The sequence below is a fragment of the Dromiciops gliroides genome, chromosome 6 (assembly GCF_019393635.1).
Source record: "Dromiciops gliroides isolate mDroGli1 chromosome 6, mDroGli1.pri, whole genome shotgun sequence".
Lineage (NCBI taxonomy): Eukaryota > Metazoa > Chordata > Mammalia > Microbiotheria > Microbiotheriidae > Dromiciops > Dromiciops gliroides.
Window position 1 is genome coordinate 152,619,374 of NC_057866.1, and position 19,612 is coordinate 152,638,985.

The following is a 19,612-nucleotide window of genomic DNA, read 5'->3' on the forward strand; positions in this document are numbered from 1 at the left end:
AATATTTTCAAATTAATTTTAAAAAATACAATATCCTTTACAAATAACTTGCTGATTTTAAGGATTAAAAAAAGTGTTGTTTCAGTAAACTAGAAAGCAAATATTGCCTTCCCAAATGACAAGAATATGAATCCAACAATTACACCTATTTACTAGCATTCTAAAAATGGTGACACTGACAATTTTTAAATCATACTTTAGTTTTTGTTTTTATCACGAGTTTGTTTTTTTGATGATGACTTGCGTGTGCAAAAATGTTGTCAAGGACATCAATGAATTGTGTGTAAGAGGAAGGACAGAGAGTTTAAGTGGACTCTAGGGAACGTTGAGAGATTGGGGGGGGACCACCCTGGATGAATACTACACAGACGCATCTAGGGAACATGAGGAACAAAAATCACCTGCAATGGGCAGGCTGCAATCTGCACCAATAAGACTACAAATCAGCGTGAGGAAATCTCTGAATCGTTCATGTGGGGAAAGCAATGGTGCTTAATATTCAGTACTCTGCCAAACGCTTTACTCTGACCTCGAAGAGACTTTTCCAGACAAGAAAAATATATTGATAATTGTTTTTTCTTTATTTAAATTGTGAAGACATTATTTCTAAAGCTAAAATACATAGTAAGGTCAGCACTATCTCAGGGTACTTTTTAACTGAAATATCTCCTGGAAAATCTAAATTGGCCCAAATAAAATTCTCTCACTAAGTAAAATTTTACCTACAGAGAAAAACGAGCCATTAGGTAACATACTACTTTCTTTAACAACAGTAGCTACAATAGAGTCTACAAATAACTGCAAAGAAAAATATATTCATTACTGTCATGTGCATCAATATATAAAGCATACTTTTTTAGAAGCAATGTAAATGTCTGCAGTCAAATAAAATTTCTACACACATACACACAGTGTTACCTTTGCCTTCTCTGGGTTTTTTCTTGATGCCTAATTCAGGCGACCCATTGGAAAGAGCTGGTTGTTGGGTCTTTGGTTTACGGCCAACTGTAAAAAATGAAATTTTTAAATAAAATTATACAGTGAAAATAGGGAATTATAGCCAGTGGATACATAGTTACTAGACTTCCTTTTAACACATTTTTTCATTGAAGAATGACATTAATTTGCTGATTAATGCAATCTACATGTTAGTAAAGAATTTGGGGGGGTTTTACATTATATTTTTAAAGCAATTATAGATTAGCACAATTTGGCAATAATCACTCTTATTAGACAATTATTGCTACAGTGAGAGAGTCTCTTTTACTAATTTTTCCATTTGAAAAGCAATGCACAAGGGGCAGCCAGGTGTCACAGTGGATAGAGTACCAGCCCTGGATTCAGGAGGACCTGAGTTCAAATCTGGCCTGAGACACTTGATACTTACTAGCTGTGTGACCCTGGGCAAGTCACTTAACCCTAATTGCCTCACTAAAAAAAAAAAAGAAAAGAAAAGCAATGCACAAGGGGCAGCCAGGTGTCACAGTGGATAGAGTACCAGCCCTGGATTCAGGAGGACCTGAGTTCAAATCTGGCCTCAGACACTTGATACTTACTAGCTGTGTGACCCTGGGCAAGTCACTTAACCCTAATTGCCTCACTAAAAAAAAAAAAGAAAAAAGAAAAGCAATGCACAAGAATCCAACTACAATTCAAAAAAGATTTAATTGCAAACCTTTCTGTTTTCTGTTATATAGGTTTGTATAAATCTGTCTTTACCTACCCATCTAAGAAGATATGATCTAATGAAAAGCTCAAAGTGAAATGAGAAGAGACTGTCACTTTGAAAATTTTTAAATGCTAAACTTCTACAATTAATTTCTCTTTTGACATGAAAAGCAAACCCTATTTTTGAGCCAATTATTAATTACAGAAATGAATTTTCCCATTTCATATTTCATAAAGCCATCAATTTAAAGTTGAAAGGGACCTTCAAGAACATTTCCTACTCCCTTCTTTTGCAGATGAGGACACTGAGAGCCCCAGATAAGTCAAGTGATTTGCCTGGGGTTACAAAGGTCTGTAAAGGAACAGGGATAAGATCTGAACCCGCATCTTGACTCTAAATCTCCTCTTAATGCTCTTCATCTTCCACATGATAGCGGACTCTTTTAAAGTTAACGGTTGTATAAATGGGCTGGATTCCTTCAATTCTGCTCAGCCATTTACTAAGAAAGCATGACCGAAACCTCCCTAAATGTATATATAGTAAAGTCACTACAGGTACACTGAGGTAGTTAAATCCTATTATAGGCAATACAACTTTAATAAAGGATTTTTAATAATACGGTAAAGTTTATGTATCTAGAGAACTGGAGTTTTGTTTAAAGTGGTTACAAGGAATTATTTAACCCCCTAAAATCCTGTAGGACAATGGAATAGGTAAGGCAATGATCTTCTTAATACTAGTGGTATACAGGCAAAAGCTGCACAACCATTGTCAGGGACAATAACTTGCACATACAAAGTGGTTTAGGCTTATAAAGTCCTTTTATCACAACAGCTTCTGGAGATAGTTATGTTCTACAGAGGGGATACCTGTAATAAATATCAAGAGGCACTCTACTTAGAATATGAAGACCTGGATTCAGATCCCAGCTACTCTGAGCTACAGCATCCTCCATCTACAAAATGAGTAGTGACTGGACTTTGCAAGTTTCTATGGTTTTTTCCAACTCCAAATTCTATGCTTTCTCTGGTACCCCATTCTGGTAACAACTGAAGTAAAATTAAATTACAATGAACTCCACAGAATATACATCTTTTATTATAATGGAATAGTTACAGTTATTGGACTGTTCACTGTATCTACTTCATCTCTGCAAATAAGAAATGTGATTTTCAATAATTTTTTTTCACTACAACAAAATCCTGTCTCAAAAGAACAATATAGAACTTCTGTGTAGTTAATTATCACTAGATTTGACCTAAAGCTGTGTGCAAAAATATTTTAGTCCAAGAAGTAAAGATCCCAAAGATCATAATTAAAGCAATGTTACAATTAATTAGGTAACTCACTGGCAAACTTGTATGACAGATTATATGGGGGTCGAATCTTTCAACTTCTCGCTGACATTCTCCCCTACTCTGCTTATTTAACCCTTCTGCTGATATTAGTGTTATCTTTGTTTATTCTACCATATAATCTGAAAGGAATGAAGGTCTCATTCATTAAACTAATTTTGCTGAAGGCATAGACAGTGGGGCCTAGTAGACAGCTGGCCTCAAAGCCCAGAAGACTTGGGCTTACACATCCTGGCTTGTATGACCCTGGGCTAAGTTGCTTCAAACTTCTACGGTTTAGAGGTCTGCTGCCCTGCACTGGTAGAGGGCGCTCCTCACCCAGGAGTTGCCTGTACCCATCAAATCCCTGCTCTGGTCTCTATCTCTATCCCAGAAAAAAGTTTAAGTCTGAAAGTCAACAAGCTTCTTAATTTGTGCCTGACAGGTAGTCCTGTCTAGCTGCAGCACAGACCAAGGGGCCAGAGAGCAGCTGAGCTTGTAAGTAGGGTGAAAGGTTACTTCCTGGGCCAAGGTCATTGTCATAGCAGACTTTAATTGTTTTGTCAGAAGAATGCTTTGACTTCCAAGATCTGATAAACCCATATTTAAATATAAGAATGGAGCCATACTGCAAAACCAAACACAACCTTAATTATTTCTTAGTATCGTAATCATAGCAGGGAATGGGACCTGAAGCCATCTAGGAGAGGCCAAGCATCTCATTTTAAAAATGAGGAAACTGAGGCCCAGGGAAGTTTACTTTCCCAAGGTCACCTAAGGAATAAGATCTTCTGACTCCAGAGTCAGAACTTTCTTCAAAATCATGCTCGTTTGTCTCTTCAATACATGTGTCATTTTTGTTTCCTCAATCCAGGGCTCCCCTTCAATAGCAAAAGATACATTAATAATGTGTTTTTGTAACCCCATTAATGACTTTTTTCTAGAGTCCACCTCTGTAATGAAACAATTCTAATTAAGCATTCAATAGGTAACCTGGTATACTTTCAAATATTCAAACCATAAAAAGATGTTCCTTCAAATTATTTGGGAAAAGTCCATTGATTTCTTTTTTTTTTTTTAAGTGAGGCAATTGGGGTTAAGTGACTTGCCCAGGGTCACACAGCTAGTAAGTGTTAAGTGTCTGAGGCTGGATTTGAACTCAGGTCCTCCTGACTCCAGGGCCAGTGCTCTATACACTGTGCCACCTAGCTGCCCCAATTTCTAACTCATTTAAACAACATGTTTGTATTATTCTTGCAATTAACAAGATTAGCTTCTTAAAAATGGGAATTTCTAGTCTGTTGAATTCAAGCAGAGAATACTTTTCCCTAACAGTTTGCTCACAAGCAAATGGGGAAAAAAAAAAATCACTAAATTTGTCTCCTCAATCTTTCACTGACCACCTCTTCATTTAATCCTCAACCCCGATTCTCTAAAAGCTCTGAGTATTTTCCTTCTCTTTCTTTCCTTCTTTCTTTTTTTGGTGAGGCAATTGGGGTTAAGTGACTTGCCCAAGGTCAAACAGCTAGTGAGTGTCAAGAGGCCAAATTTGAACTCAGGTCCTCCTGACTCCAGGGCTGGTATTCTATCCACCGAGCCACCTAAGTGCCCCAAAGCTCCAAGTATTTTCACAATGATAACAAGGGTTCCAGTAATGGGGAAAGGTAGGATAAAATCAATAGGCAAGGTCCTATAGAATCTATATTCATAAAGATAAGTGCAAGGGGGCAGCTAGGTGGCACAGTGGATAAAGCATCGGCCCTGTATTCAGGAGCACCTGAGTTCAAATCTGGCCTCAGACACTTGACACTTACTAGCTGTGTGACCCTGGGCAAATCACTTAACCCCCACTGCCTTGCAAAATAAATAAATAAGTGCAAATTAGATGCTGCCTATGTGAATGTATTTTCACTTTTTACATTTACTAATTTTTTAAAAGAAGAATTAATGCCTTTTGTCTTTATAACACAGTAATTTCTGAATTTTACAGCCTACCCACAAAACTGAAAACTCTTATTAGAAAAAGGAAAACAAATTACACCAAAAAAAGTGACAGCATCTATGTCTCATTCATTCTTTAGAAGGTCCTAGATTTTATCATGCCGTACAATACATTTGATTAATTTAACTTTAAATGCACTTTAGTCACAGACTTGTGATTAGATTAATATGGGAACTCTTTCCATTAACACTGATCACAATCCATCCACAATTTAGTCTTGGAGCTACCTGCAGCTCAGGGTGGTTAAGTGACTTAGCAATGGTCAGAATATCAGAAGGCAGATTTGAACCCAAGTCTTCCTATTTCCACGTCTAACATTCTAGCTACAACACCACACTGCCTTTCCCACTGGCTACCAAAGTCAAAAACCATACAACAACACTTTCAGAGAGGAAGACATACAATTAGGTCCCCAAACACCAGACTGCCCCAAGTCATCGGTTCAGGATTGACAGATTCGGTTCCATAAAACAAACCAAAAGATAGAGAATGACTCTGAAACATAAACACATGTACACCTAGCTGTCAAGTGCACATTTTAAAAACTATTAGATTTGTTTTGAATAAACAACTTCCAAATCTTGCTGTTATTAGAACAAAGTATTAAACTATTAAAGGGTTTAAAGTATATAATCATTTATAATAACAAATCTTTCCACTTAATGTAACTTATTTCAAACTAAGAAAGGAGAGGTTCTCTAAATATGAAAGGGATAAAATACTCTACAAAAATTCATTAATGAAAATTGGTAAATACAAGAAACAAAAGACAACATAAAATGTGGACGGGGTTGGGGGTGGGGAGGTCCTTTTCTTTTTATTATTTGTCCGGCATCTTTGAAAACATGTTGTCAGTTTAAAAATAATGCAAATGTAATGAAGTGTCTAGTTTAAAAACCAAAGTAAAATTTTAGTTTGAACCAGGGATCACTACTACCTATCCCATCAATCAAAACAGTATACTTATAAAGAAGCCGTTTAGGATAACACTTCTTGTTGTTGCTGTTGTTTGGTTTTGTTTGGGGTTTTTTGTTTGTTTTTTGTGTGGCAATGAGGGTTAAGTGACTTGCCCAGGGTCACACAGCTAGTAAGTGTCGTGTCTGAGGATCACATTTGAATTCAGGTCCTCCTGAATCAAGGGCCAGTGCTTTATCCACTGGGCTACCTAGATGCCCAACACTTACTGTTAAGACTACAACATACTCATTTTTTATAGTTTCAAATTCTTTTTCCTGAAGAAAAAAATAAGCTGTAAGAAAGTATTAATCTGCTTTCTTAGGCACCTTCAACAAAAGTCTGCTTTACCTTTCTTCTTTTTCATTGGCTCATGGATTTCTGGTGAGGTTGGAACAGGAGAGGATTCCATAGGCTCAGACTCCTCCGTTGACACTTCAACCACAGTCTCTGTGATGACATCTGGTCTCATAGCAGCATGAATAAACTCTGGGGTAGATACACAAGGGGGAACAAAGACTTCCACTAAAAAAAAAGTTGAAAATTCAGAAGAGGTATTAATTAGGATTCAAGTGGGCAGTAAACTTAATGAGCCTTAAGATATAAAAGACCAGGCCACCTTTCATTCCCATAACTTATCCATGGTTCTCACTTTAAAAAGTCCTGAAGTAAAATACAACAATTGTGGAATGGTAGGCATAATCTCACTGTCAGTGAGACTTTGTATTTACTGTTTCTCTAACCTAAGAAATATAACTCTTGGGGTCATGAAGAGCTGGATACAACTGAAGGACAACTATAAACTAAAATTATGTGGTTGGTTGGTTTTTTTAAAGCACCAGTTTCTGATGCTACTGCCTTCTCCCTATTGGTCACCCCTCTGACTGACTCACTGCCTATCTAATGGCTAGAGAGAAAAAAGAGAGGATTAAGTCCCCAGTCACCATATTCTGGGGAGCTCTACCCCCTATCTGCTATTGGTTTATGAATGATCTAAACAAAAGCAGACTGTAATATAAACAGTAATTCTAAAACACATGCATTTGGCATATTTTTTAATTCTATAATTTTTTTTTAATTTAAGGGTTTTCTATATCTCACTGATTAGGATGAAACACTAAATAAACATTCAGAGAGTTAGCATAAATATATGTGCCCCTATAGATGAACATCAGTCAATATTTTTGGCCAACTAATCATGCGTGTGATTAGTGACTATAATAACCCATTCACACCTTTTCTTTTTAAAATCCATTTTCTTGAAAATGGAAACAACTGGGAGTAGCTAGGTGGTGCAGGGGATAAAGCACTGGCCCTGGATTCAGGAGGACCTGAGTTCAAATCCAGCTTCAGACACTTGACACTCAGACAAAAAAAAAAAAGCCCCGCCAAAAAAAAAAGAAAAGAAAAGAAAATAGAAACAACTGCTAGAATGCATTTAACCCAGTACTCATCTCAGTGGCAGTTCACATACCAGGACTTGTTGCATCCCTCAAGCAGGTTGGAGATTCCATATGAAGCAAGGCTTCAGCAGCTTCAATTGTCTTATCTGTGCAGTGTGCATTACTACCATGAACTGATGCTTCAACTAGGGGAAAAAACAAGGACACTATTAAAAATGGCATTTTATGGACATATTTATTTTAAAGTAAAAGAAATCCACTCCAGATGGAAAATTCTAAACATCTTTAAAATGACTAGTATACATGGATTAATCTTGATTAATTAGTCTAGAAGTTTCAAAGTAGTAGCTTCCTAAAATATATGTTAATTTAAACACACACACGCAAACAGATTTTTCTGAGAACTACCCAAAGAAAAACAAATTGAAATTTGAAATTGAACTCTGAAACCTTGAAATTTGAACTCATGTCAATTTTAAGCCAAAACTAGCTAAGGAAAAATAACCGGTTACAGATGACCAATTCTATGAGGTGAAAAGCACTTCTATCAATATGCTATCCAAGGGCAGCTAGGTGGCGCAGTGGGTAGAGCACCGGCCCTAGAGTCAGGAGGACCTGAGTTCAAATACAGCCTCAGACACTTAATACCAGCTGTGTGACCCTGGGCAAGTCACTTAACCCTAATTGCCTCACAAAAACAAAAACAAAAACAAAAAAATATGCTATCCAATATGATGTCTACTAAAGCCATGGGTCCCAAGCACGTCCCTAATTCTAATCTCATTCAAAATAATGAAGTTGTTCTATTAACCAATAGAATGAACCCAAATTTACCTGGCTATATGTGATGGTGCCAATTATACACCCTTCTGGGCACACAGGAATGACAAACAATTCTACTGTTTACAAGAAGGGTTGATTCACTCCTGGTTTAGAGGCATCCTGACAAGAAGCACTCCACTGATGATGGAAAAATCAACCCTAGGATTAGAAACGTTGAACTCCAATAGGGAAAATCATTGCCATTTCATCTACAGTAACCTTTCCCTTCCTCCTAAGGGACCCTTCTGGGCTCCTCAAAGAGCAATTTCCTTTATTCTCACAAAGACATCCCATTTGCTTTATGGGAAAACAGATGAATAACAGCTTCATAATTTACATTAAGATAAAACTTTTCATAAACTGACAAGTCCTTAAATCATAAATGTAATTAAATACAATTTTCAATTAATACAGTAAGAATAGTTTACTAGGATATGTTTGTTACCAGATCCAGGAAATTTACTTTTTACCAACTACTACCCAGTTTTACAAATTTACATTGGGGGTGAGGGGAAGAGGTCCCAAAGTGCTAAAAATATGTGTCTTTGTATTATAAAAACAATTTCTATCCAATTTTTGAGATAAAACAAAAAAACCTTAGTTCAACTAGGATTTTAAATGCTTCTAACCAACCCCACTACCTTCTCACCAGCCTCCAGTTTTTTGAACAACATTTTTAAATTCAGTGACCCCATAACCACCTGTTGCACATCATCTACACTCTCACCAAGGTAGCTGTGCCTCTGCAGTTGCTCTTTCCATTTATGGAAATCTGCTCAAAGCTCAATCGTTCCAGAGAGGCAGCCAACATCTGAGTAAATCTATCTTTAGGTGACCCTGCTTACTCTGTCTTCGGCTTCACTAAATTAAAGAGGATTCAATTAGTACTTCTATCTGAACTCTGAAAAGCCTACTCACAAATAAAATAAAATCTTTAGGCCAGAGGTCACCTAAAAGAATAAAATCATAGACAATATCACATTTTTATGAGATTTAGAAGGAGGGAAAATTCTAAATTCTAGATTAACTACTACAAACAAGCTGAACTTGATCTAAGGAAAGGAGTAGTATTTTTATCAAAATGTAATTTTTACATATTTAAATATGATATATACTCATTCTAGCAATTTTATACTGTTTGTTTAAAAAAAAGGTAGTGATAAGAGTAAATTCCTAATGCAACTGTTTTATTAGGACATATCCTAACATGCGCAAAATATACATTTTGAAATGAGAACCTAAAACATTCATCAAAAAAAAAATCTAGAGACAAAATTCTAGTAATTTTTTTTTAATTACAAATGAATCCTATTTTATAAAGTTAAAAAGGGAGGATACTGATTTAAGTATGCCTCCCAAACAACTTATTATAGTGCCCTTGATTCTTACTTAGATCAAGGTTAACGTGCAAAAAATCCAAAGTTTACTTAACCTCACAAGTTCATTAAAACCCTGGAATATTCCTTTAAAACTTTTTCTACTCCTCACAGAGAAACTCCTAAAAAGCAGGCAGGCAAAAGCAGACCTAACAGAAAACTTTGTTGCAACAACCAGACTGCATATTATCCAAATAAAGGTTTTATTCTCAAGATCAATATCATCCCCAATCAAAAAAAAAAACCAAACCAATTTTTAAAAAGTGAATTTGACTGGCACTTGAATACATAAACATTATATAGATAGGAAATGTTAAAGTTTATATATTAAGGCATTCATTTTTCATTCCACTGTGATTAAATCATTAAAACAAGTAAGCAGGTTGTATTCAAAACTTGAAATAGGCAAATAAAAATGTGTATAAATGCAAACAACATAAGCAAATGGCCAACATTTAGAAGTTGAAATTTGTAGCACCCATAATTTTTAATGCATAATGCAACTAGTTATGTGAATAATTCCAGTTCTTAAATACTTTTGTTGAATAAAAAAAGTATACACTCTCAAAAACATAAAATTCACATAATTAAAATCTTGACTTCTTAAACAATCCTGAAACCAAATGAGAATTCTGGGGGGGAAAAAAAGGTAAAGAATCCATGAATGCAAACCTCCAGCCATGCATTTTGACATACAAGTTGTCCCTGCTTTTTCCTGTTCCCTACATTCAGCACTTTAATTAATAGACACCTTAAGTTGATTTGGGGCTGCCTTCAATCACATTCATTCCTACATCAACAGTTTATGCCAACAATCAAACAGAGGATGCAAGGGACACACTCATCTATTTCAAGGCAGTATCCAGAAATATGGCTCTTCATAAAATCAGAGACTAACTGCACAACCATTTATCTATGTCTCCTATCAGCACTCCACAATATCAACTCAGAATAATCACAATGAAATGACAAACTTCAAATACTCCTTTGTGGACAACAAACATGTTTTAAAGTCAAAGGATAATTGCATAAGAAGACTATACTACAAAGCCCAAGTCAACATGTGTGTAAGAAGTAGCTAGGAAACACATTAAAATGATGAAGGGAAAAGGAGAGAGCCAACATTATATTGAAAATGAAGAATAAAACAATGAGGAGCTGGAAGAATATACTGGTATCTACAAAATATTACAAGATCCAGAGAACATCCTTTATGGATGACTTATAGAAAGACATAGATGAGAATCATATTGGACAAGAAGGGGAAAGTTGACATTTGGAATAGTAGAAGGAATCCAACCCACACCAACAAAAATATTAAATGTTTAATAACTACTTCAAAATCTCCCCACCTCAAGTTTAGAATCATAAATTTAGTGTTGGAAGACAACTCAAGAGTTTATTTAGTCTAACTCCCTTCATTTTACAACTAAGAAACCTGAAGCCCAGAGACATTAAGTGAATTAGCTTAAGTCATACAGAATAAGTGGAAGAGCCAGAATCTTGGGTCAAAGGACCTTTGTCACTTGTATCTAAAAAAAAATATGCTTTGCTTTTGGAAATAGTCTGTGATTTTTGGTTTTTTGGTTTTTTTCTGGGCAATTGGGGTTAAGTGACTCGCCCAGGGTCACACAGCTAGTAAGTGTCAAGTGTCTGAGGCCAAATTTGAACTCAGGTCTTCCTGAATCCAGGGCTGGTGCTCTATCCACTGCTCCACCTAGCTGCCCCCATAGTCTGTGATTTTTAAATGGCTTTTTAATCTTTGTTAAAAGGGATGGTTCTATGCATAAGGAAAGGAGAGGGTGGGGGGGGGGGGGAATTAACCTAGCCAAATTGGATATCTAGATATACCTGATCAATGGCCAAAGAAAGAAAAATTTAATGTCTCTAATAATAAGAATTACTTTCTGATATTTATCAACCATGGTGTTTTATCCAAATCAATAGTTCAATAAAATAGAAAATAAATGTTATCATCACTGATTAAGTTTGAACTTACAACTTTGATCTTAATGATGTGCTATATTTTTTTTTGTGGGGCAATGAGAGTTAAGTGACTTGTCCAGGGTCACACAGCTAGTAAATGTCAAGTGTCTGAGGCCAGATTTGAACTCAGGTACTCCTGAATTCAGGGCTGGTGTTTTATCCAACTGCGCCACCTAGCCACCCCTTGTGCTATATTTTTTACAAAATACTAGAGTCCAGGAAAAAAAAGTCACATTTTATCTTGCTTCTTAAAACCCAATTTATTGGTTACTATCCTCGAAGGGTGTGTCTGAAATATACAGAAGGGAAAAATTTAAAACTCTCCCCCTAAAACCCTCTAATTTCCCTGGCACAGGAAACATCCAACTGAGAAATTCCATCTCCCAATACAGATTGGCTCCTGCTCAGAGCTCAAGGTAAGGGCTGGAATGCTGGTGGCATGCTTTTTCAGTCTCCCCTGGTTGGTGCTGCTACTGCCAGTACTCCAAAGGACAGACACAACAGGGACAGAACATGGAACTGGTTTGAGGGAAAAGATTCAGAAAAGGGAAAGTTTTAGTAAGAAAAAAAAATTTGCTTGTGTCCCTATGGACTCTCTAGTGCATGCCTTATTCTGTTTCTTTCTACTCTGACAGTGTTGTATGGTAGATTATTCCAAGCTCTCTCTCACTCAACAGCTGTCAGAAAACACCAAACTTGGTCATTCAGTCTGACAAGAGGCATACATACCTCAACTTTGGGGAAGAGAATCCCAGCAATAATCTAGTTCATAACAATGTCCTTAGAGCAAAACTCCAAGTTAGTAGCATATTTTTATTTAGAGGGCAATGGAAAGAGTGAAAAAGACATTTCATTAATTACTGTGCCTCTAACCAGCAAGAGGATAAACTAACATTACAAGGTCATCACTCAATGGCAGTCCCTTATTTACAATAGCTTATCCTTTAATGCCCTGTAGCAACTATCGTCGTAATATTATAGTGAAAAAATTATTAAATACTATAGTAATTTTCATCTTCAAAATCAGCTTTTGCTCAGTGAAAAAATTGAGTACTTTTTCCCTTATGATATTTTAAACCCATTTCAAGATTATGATTACTATGGCTGAATCAGAGTAACAATTAAAATTCCGTATGGAAGAATCCAAATGACAAGGGTGTGAGAGAGACCAAAGGACTCTACATCACCACTCAGCTGCTTACTTACTACCGAGGGCAAGTGTGACTTAAGCAAGGCCTTTAACCTCTTGGGTGAAGCCTCAGGAAAATGCTTATCACTGAGGCACCTTTTTATTCTCAATCCTGGGAGGAGTTTTTTGGTGCTTTCTCTTAAACCAGACCTGTGATTTTATCACAGATTTCAGATAACTCCAAGTGAAGAATTTTCTCTTCCAAAGCTTCTACCAGCTTTTTGTTTGTTTTTTGTTGTTGTTGTTGTTTTTTAAGTTTTCGAGTAGCCTGGGGGGCAACGAGAGGTTAAATCAGAAAGCTGATAATTTTCACTGACAGAACTTGAACCCTCATCTTCCTGACTCTGAGGCCAGCTATCTATCCAGTTTGATACACTGCCTCTCTAAAAGGAATTACAGTATCCAATTTTCAAAAAAGAAACAAAATTTTGCAACAAGATACAAATTTTCCCATAAATATCCATTTGCATCTTTCCCAATATTTGAATTGTATATAACATAGGCTAAGTGGAATTTAATTATCCAGTTAATTTAGACACTTCTCCCCACCCCCCACCCAAAAAAAAAAAACTTACTACTAAGGGGAAAAAAAAGATTTTAATGCAAGCTAGCCTGATTACTAACCTACTTTAAGCCAAGTTACATTATTACTATTTTTCTTTTTACTTCAATAGATACAAGCCTAACTGAAGGGCAAATGATGAAATACACCCATAAATTAATTTTAAAATATCAATGCTATTTCTTCTCCTGTTTTACACCAACATTTTTTTTAACCATTTCTTACAGATTTGTCTAATTTTTTAACTTTTTCAACCTAAGTCTACTCTCTCCACCAGACCACACTGGTAACAGTCTAGACATGAATGTAAAGCATCATTTACAATACAGGAGGACAAGACAGAGTTAAGAAAACTAAGATTTGATTCCCACTGAAGGCATTTGCTAGCTATATGACCATGGAAAGACACTTAACCTGAGCCTCAGTTTCTTCATCTGTAAAACTGAGGTAAAACTCAAACCACCTACTTCTGGAGGTTGCTTTGAGGAATGTGCTTTGATATTAAAGTGCTAGATATGTGCTAATTATTAAATTAGTAATACATCTTTATTAAAAAAAGGTCTAGCTAGATGAACAGCCCAGTACTATAAGAGTTTAGATGTTCCTGTTCTAAATTCAAATACTCCAAATTAAAATATTTGTTATAATCAAAAGGCTACAGGTGCCTGACATGCAGTGGTGGTATTTTGGTTCTCCTCCAGGAAGCTTCCCTAATCAACACCCATACAATTCTTTCTCCATCCAAACCCCTAATACACTCTGGCAATTACTATATTTGCCTGAACAGCTTTTAAAAATCTTGTGTAAGTTCACCTCTCTTTTTTACTGCTAAAATTCTCAAGTGCAAGACTGATACCTGTTGACTCTCTTTTCATGGAATAAAGGATTCCTTTTCTTAAAAAAATATTTTTCCAATTTTCTAGGGAATAGCAATAGGGACTGGACCTGTGATTTCATTGGTATAGGTAATCTAAGTGAGGAAACTCCCTCTGTGAATACAGGTCAGAACCTTCTGTTTCTCTTCTCTCCTATTTGACAAGCAAACAAAATTAAAGCAAAGTGATTCTTGGGATCACAAGATAAATTAATGATTAAAACAAGAATTTAGAATTATAGTCATGAATCTCAGCTGGGCCACCCCTGCCTTTCCAAATTTTAATTTACTAAATTTATGTCATTAACCTTGAGCAAATTAGTAAACCTGTCTCAAGTTTCCTCCTAAAATAGGAAGCATAAAGTAACCTAACTCACTCAGATTACAAGGAGCAATCATTAAGGAAATAACTTGAAAAATAATTTCACATAATCTTTTTCTTTGTAAAATGTTACAATCTTGAAAAGCAATTATAATTATAATGGTATTTCTTAATACACTAGTCAAATACAACAGAGCTGGAAAACAACTTTCACCTCCTACTAGAAAACTCTCTTTTGTTTTCAAACTTCTTAGACCTAATGCTCAGCATTTTCCACCACCCCTCCCATTCCAAACAAAATAGATACACGCCAGATTTAGCCATCTGTTTCATTCCCCAAAGCTTATGAACTTAAACTTTTTACTGGCTTAAGAAACGAAGTTGTTTATGACAACCTTTTCTTCTTACCTTTGCCATTTATACTAGTTTCTCAAGTGACTACAATGCAACTTAACTGCAAGAAAGTATAACTGAAATTAAAAAGTTTTCACAAACAAGAATAGATATAACATAGCCTCCTGCCAAAGTTTAAAATAAATATTACACTAGCACCAGGAACATAAAGTTAAAACACACACAAACTACCACACTGAAGATTAAAAACCATGTGGCTGGCAGACTAAGGAGAAAAGATGTATCTTAACATTTACTAAGACCTGGACACTTCCCCTGTGAAGTTAGAAAAAAAAATTTTCCCTAAAATGTTAATTTTACTAAGCCTACCTCAAAGGTTATATATCACTGCTCATAGGTTTTTAACAAAACAAATCTGGACAAGTGAGTAAACGTTAACATTTATTCTTCCAAGCCCTTTGAAAAGTGTCATAAATCTTACTAGCATTTTATTTCAGAGGATCAGATTTGATACTTTAAGGAACCTTAGGTTATTCTGCCCAACTTCTAAGTCTTTCCGAAGAAACCGAGGCAAAGGTAAGTGAAATTGACACGCTCAAGGTCACAGGTTTGAGCATGGGAGTGGACCCCAAGTCCTGTGCCTCCAAACCAGTATTTTCCACTGCACTGTCAATTTTAGATGTATGTGGTGTATTTTCTTCAGGCTAAGGTTAAATTTCACAAATTTACATGTAGTCATGAATCTATAGAGACATAAAGAACTTAGTTATGTGCTTAATTTAAGTACTAAATTTTATTTCCTTTGACCATTAATACCAAGAAGAAACCAGGGGCAAGATAGCAATGTCGTGTCTAAATTTCTAATCTTGCTATTATAATCAATTGAGATACTTAATAGGATTGAGAAGAAGAGATTAATGCCTTTATAGTCCTAGCGGTGCAGGTACAAAATATGAAATGCATATAGGTTCTGCTAGACTAACACGAAGCCCAAAAGGGTGGTGTGGGCGTTATTAAAGCTCTTTCTATGTAACTGAAGTCCGTGCCCTTCCGCTGCAGCAGCGGTGCAGCACATCCCCCACCCTTGCGGCCACTTCCGTGTTTACACTCCTCTTCCCTCCAATTCCATGCGTACATTGTCAGCTTTACTCCCGCCCAATCTCCATTGGCTCAGCGCAAGCCAGAAGACCCGCCCCCAGAAATCAACGTTCTTATTTGGAACATCCCAGAGAGAGGATTGGAACGGAAGCCTTGTCAATCTCGACGATTCTGTCCTCTCCGCTGCGCTTCCGCTATGGTGGGAGGTTTGGGGGGGGAGGGGAAAGGGGGCGACACCGTGCTGAGACTTCCCCAGGGCCAGAGCCTACCTCCTGCCTGCCCGCCAACCCTACCGGTGCCCACTCTTCCGGCTACTCACATGAAAAATAAGGCAAATTGTGCCTTTATATGTATACCCGCCCCACTGCTCAAGACATCCCACCCCGTAAATAGCGCCCCCCACTCCCCGCGAGGGGAGGGGGCTGCGTTGGGTTTCCTCCTGTCCTTCAACTAGCAGGGCTGGGTTCAGAGTCACGGGCCTGGGTAGGGGCAGCCCGTTCAGTTGACTCCCTACCACCGTGACCCTTTGCGGGACCGTTACTCCTGAAAGTGCACCAGGTGCGAGGGGGCGGGGAGCTGTTTTGGCGGGTACCCTCGGCCGCTCCGTTTCTTCTCTCCAGGAGTCCTAGGGAGGGAGGGGGTCGAACCCCAGCGCCCCCTCCCCCGGGGCCGCCGCGGCCTCTCCGGCCAGACAGCGTGGCAGTGCACGGGAGACAACAGCCGCGCTCGCTCCCTCGTTCGCTCGCCCACTTCCTGGTTCCTCAGCAACTGGGGCGAAGCGCAAACTCTCCCGCCCGGGAGTCGCCAACTTGAGCGCGGCGCACGTTCTCTTGCACCGGCTGCCGGCGCCGGGCCCGGGAGGCAGCGCCGCCGCTGCCGGAGACAGCCACGGAGCCCCGGCACTGAGGACTGGGCAGGTTATTCACCAAGGTGATCACTTCCTGATTCGTCGCCTCCATTACTTCATTCACTGCTCCCCCTCCAGCCCGACCTCCCAGCGCCTCCCGCTGCTCCCTGCACCGGTGGCCGCTGCCGCGGGAGAGCCGCCTCCCGCCCCTTTCACACGCCGCCGCCGCCTGCACCCGTGCACAGTAACACAACTTGCCCGGTCCTTACCGGCCCGGATGAGCAGATCCAGCTGGTTGGTGGGCCCCTCATGCAGAGAAGTCGCCATGTTTATCCCGGGGCTGGAGCTGCTGCTGCTGCTTCACATTGACTTAACGCTGGGAGCAGCGGCGGCGGCGGGGGAGGAGGCGGAACCAGCAGTCAGAGGCGCACACGCACACACACTTGCACATACACACACACACACACACTCACACACATACACACACACACACACACAGAGGAATCCTTGCGCGTCCTCCCGACAGGAAGCCGCGGAACCGGCCCAGCTCCCAGGCGTCCGCCCGGCGAGAAAGCCCAGCACCTAACGGTAGGGGCTGCAGCGGCGGCTCGACGAGCAACGCGATCCTTCCGCCCTGCAGCCCAGACAGGAAGTCCCCGACATTCGCGCACGGCCGCTCCGCCACCCGCAGCCGGGGGAGGAGACTCTGACACCTGAGGCTAAGGAATCTCTCCCGGGCCTGGGACAGTTAAGGGGCTGCCCCGGACGGGGGAAGGCACGGAGAACTGACTCTAACTGCCCGGGCTACAGGAGAGGCAGGGAGCACATTCGCTCTCGGAAGAGATTCTCGTGCTGGGTCTGCAGCCTGGCAATAGCCATGCCTATTTTACCTTGGTTTGGCCGTCGCCGCGCTCGCTGGCAACGTTTCTGTCCTTCCCTTCAGGTGATGGAGGTAGCAGTTTGAAATAGTAACCCATAATGGTCATGTATAGAAAATTATGTTCCCATAACTTTTCCGGGAAGGAAAAAGTGCTGCTATTTTCATAACAACTCCTTTCCTCTTAAAAAAATGTTAAGAACTTAATAGAGTTAAACCAGACTGACCAATCTGTCACGCATGAAACCATTCGCAAATCTGTCAAAATGTTATGACCCTTCTAATTAATAACTGGCTTAAACAAACCTGTGAATGATGACGCACTCGGACTCGACATTCTCTGATTACGGATAAAAGACTCCTAGAAATACTAACATCAATACTATATAAGCACACAATTCGTGGCTACTAAATTTATGTACAAACTCAGGAAACCAAAACAATTTAGCAGAAAAATATTAATTGCTCGCTAGTTACAACGTTCTTCGATAGCAGAGGCTCTGAAAGGGTGACATTCTAACCGACATAAAAGCCTTTAAGGTTTACAAAGTTTTTTCCTTACAAAACCCTCTTAAGAAAATGAAAGGGGGGAAATGCCTGACCACACATTAGAGACCTGGCAATTAATTATCAGTTTAATATAATCAATATGTAAAAGAAAACATTGTTTTTTAATAAAGAATTTGGCTCAACTCTTCGCTGAGGTGTTTTTTTTAAAACTTGAATTATCTGACTCCACGCAGACTACACAAATTTAAGTTCAGCTGTTTACCTACTGCAATGCCAATTATGATAAATTTCACTGTATCATGAGGATCTCAAACGCTTTTAGATGCACGAGTCAACGCAGGTTAGATTGGATTTAGCATTTCCGTCCCTTATTCCTTTCAACACACACTTATAGATCTAAAATGTTTGCTACAGATATACCCTAAATCTGATTCTGCTTGTTCCAGGTACATCTCTGAAATCTGGAACAAAAACTCTGCTGTTTTCACTTCTGTTCCATCAACATTAAAAAGAGCTGATTGACAAAGATAGCAATTTGGTAATTATATCAGTTTAAACTGGAACGGGGAGGGAAGGACAAATACCAACAATACTTTTTGGTTTTAGATAATTTACAATTACTACTCAAAGACTGGTACCCTTTCACGTAGTTTGTTTTTAAGTGAAAATTTTGATGCTAGTCAGCCCTACATTTGTTCTCAGACTGGCAGGTCAACTGAGTTAAGCAAGCTCAAATAGAAACCTCCTGTTTATGTGGGAAAATGTCAGTTTGAGATTGGTCCACAACACATATAATTTATGTAATTTGTTTCTTGCTATATAAATGTACAGAATGTACAAACAATGGAATGAGTCAGTCCCTGTATTTTAGGGTAGCTGGGGGGCTGGGCCTTAATCACTCCTTCATAGTGCTTAGCACAGCCCTAAGGGAAATTATGCCCTTAATAAAGGTTTAAAGATAATCTACTCAATCTTCACTTGTTAGGACTGTCAGAGAGAAGTGACTGGAAAAATGAATTGGAAATGATTTTTTAATTTGTACATTTAAAGCCTATGTAAAATTTCTACATGCTCAGTAACAACTTTTAGAGAGTGATGCTGAGAAGAGTGGTTGAAATTATCAGATTATTTTTACAATCCTAGCTCCAAAATGTTATGATTCTACACACAAAAACAAGGTTAATTGTACTGGTAATACTTGAGTTTCCTCAGTGCTTTAATTTCATTTTTAATTACTATATTCAGGTAAACTTCCATTTGTGCTAATACACTTGCAGTGAAGTTTTCCACAAAGCTATTTTCATGTGCCAGAAAATAATCCATAGTAACAGTACCTTGTTGATCTGTTAGAATGAATCAGATTATTAATAATGCTTTCTTTCTCAAGTCTCTGTCCCTGTAACTTGTCAACTCTTCCTAAAAACTTGAATGTT

The 19,612-nt window shown here is 38.4% G+C and overlaps 1 protein-coding gene across 8 annotated transcripts in view; it reads right to left on the reverse strand.

Annotated features, from left to right (window-relative positions):
- The window catches only part of ELF2 (E74 like ETS transcription factor 2), a 92,425-nt gene that overhangs the window by 7,989 nt on the left and 64,824 nt on the right, over positions 1 to 19,612 (reverse strand). For 5 of the 8 annotated variants that reach the window (XM_043970415.1, XM_043970422.1, XM_043970414.1 and 2 more), the window contains 3 exons: positions 7,434 to 7,547; positions 6,311 to 6,484; positions 919 to 1,005 (listed from right to left, as the gene is read on the reverse strand). In XM_043970415.1, the coding sequence (XP_043826350.1) occupies positions 919 to 1,005; positions 6,311 to 6,484; positions 7,434 to 7,547 (375 nt within the window). Of the gene's footprint in view, positions 1 to 918; positions 1,006 to 6,310; positions 6,485 to 7,433; positions 7,548 to 17,061; positions 17,393 to 19,612 lie in introns of those variants that run through there. The other 3 variants (XM_043970420.1, XM_043970418.1, XM_043970417.1) reach the window with 3 other exon arrangements.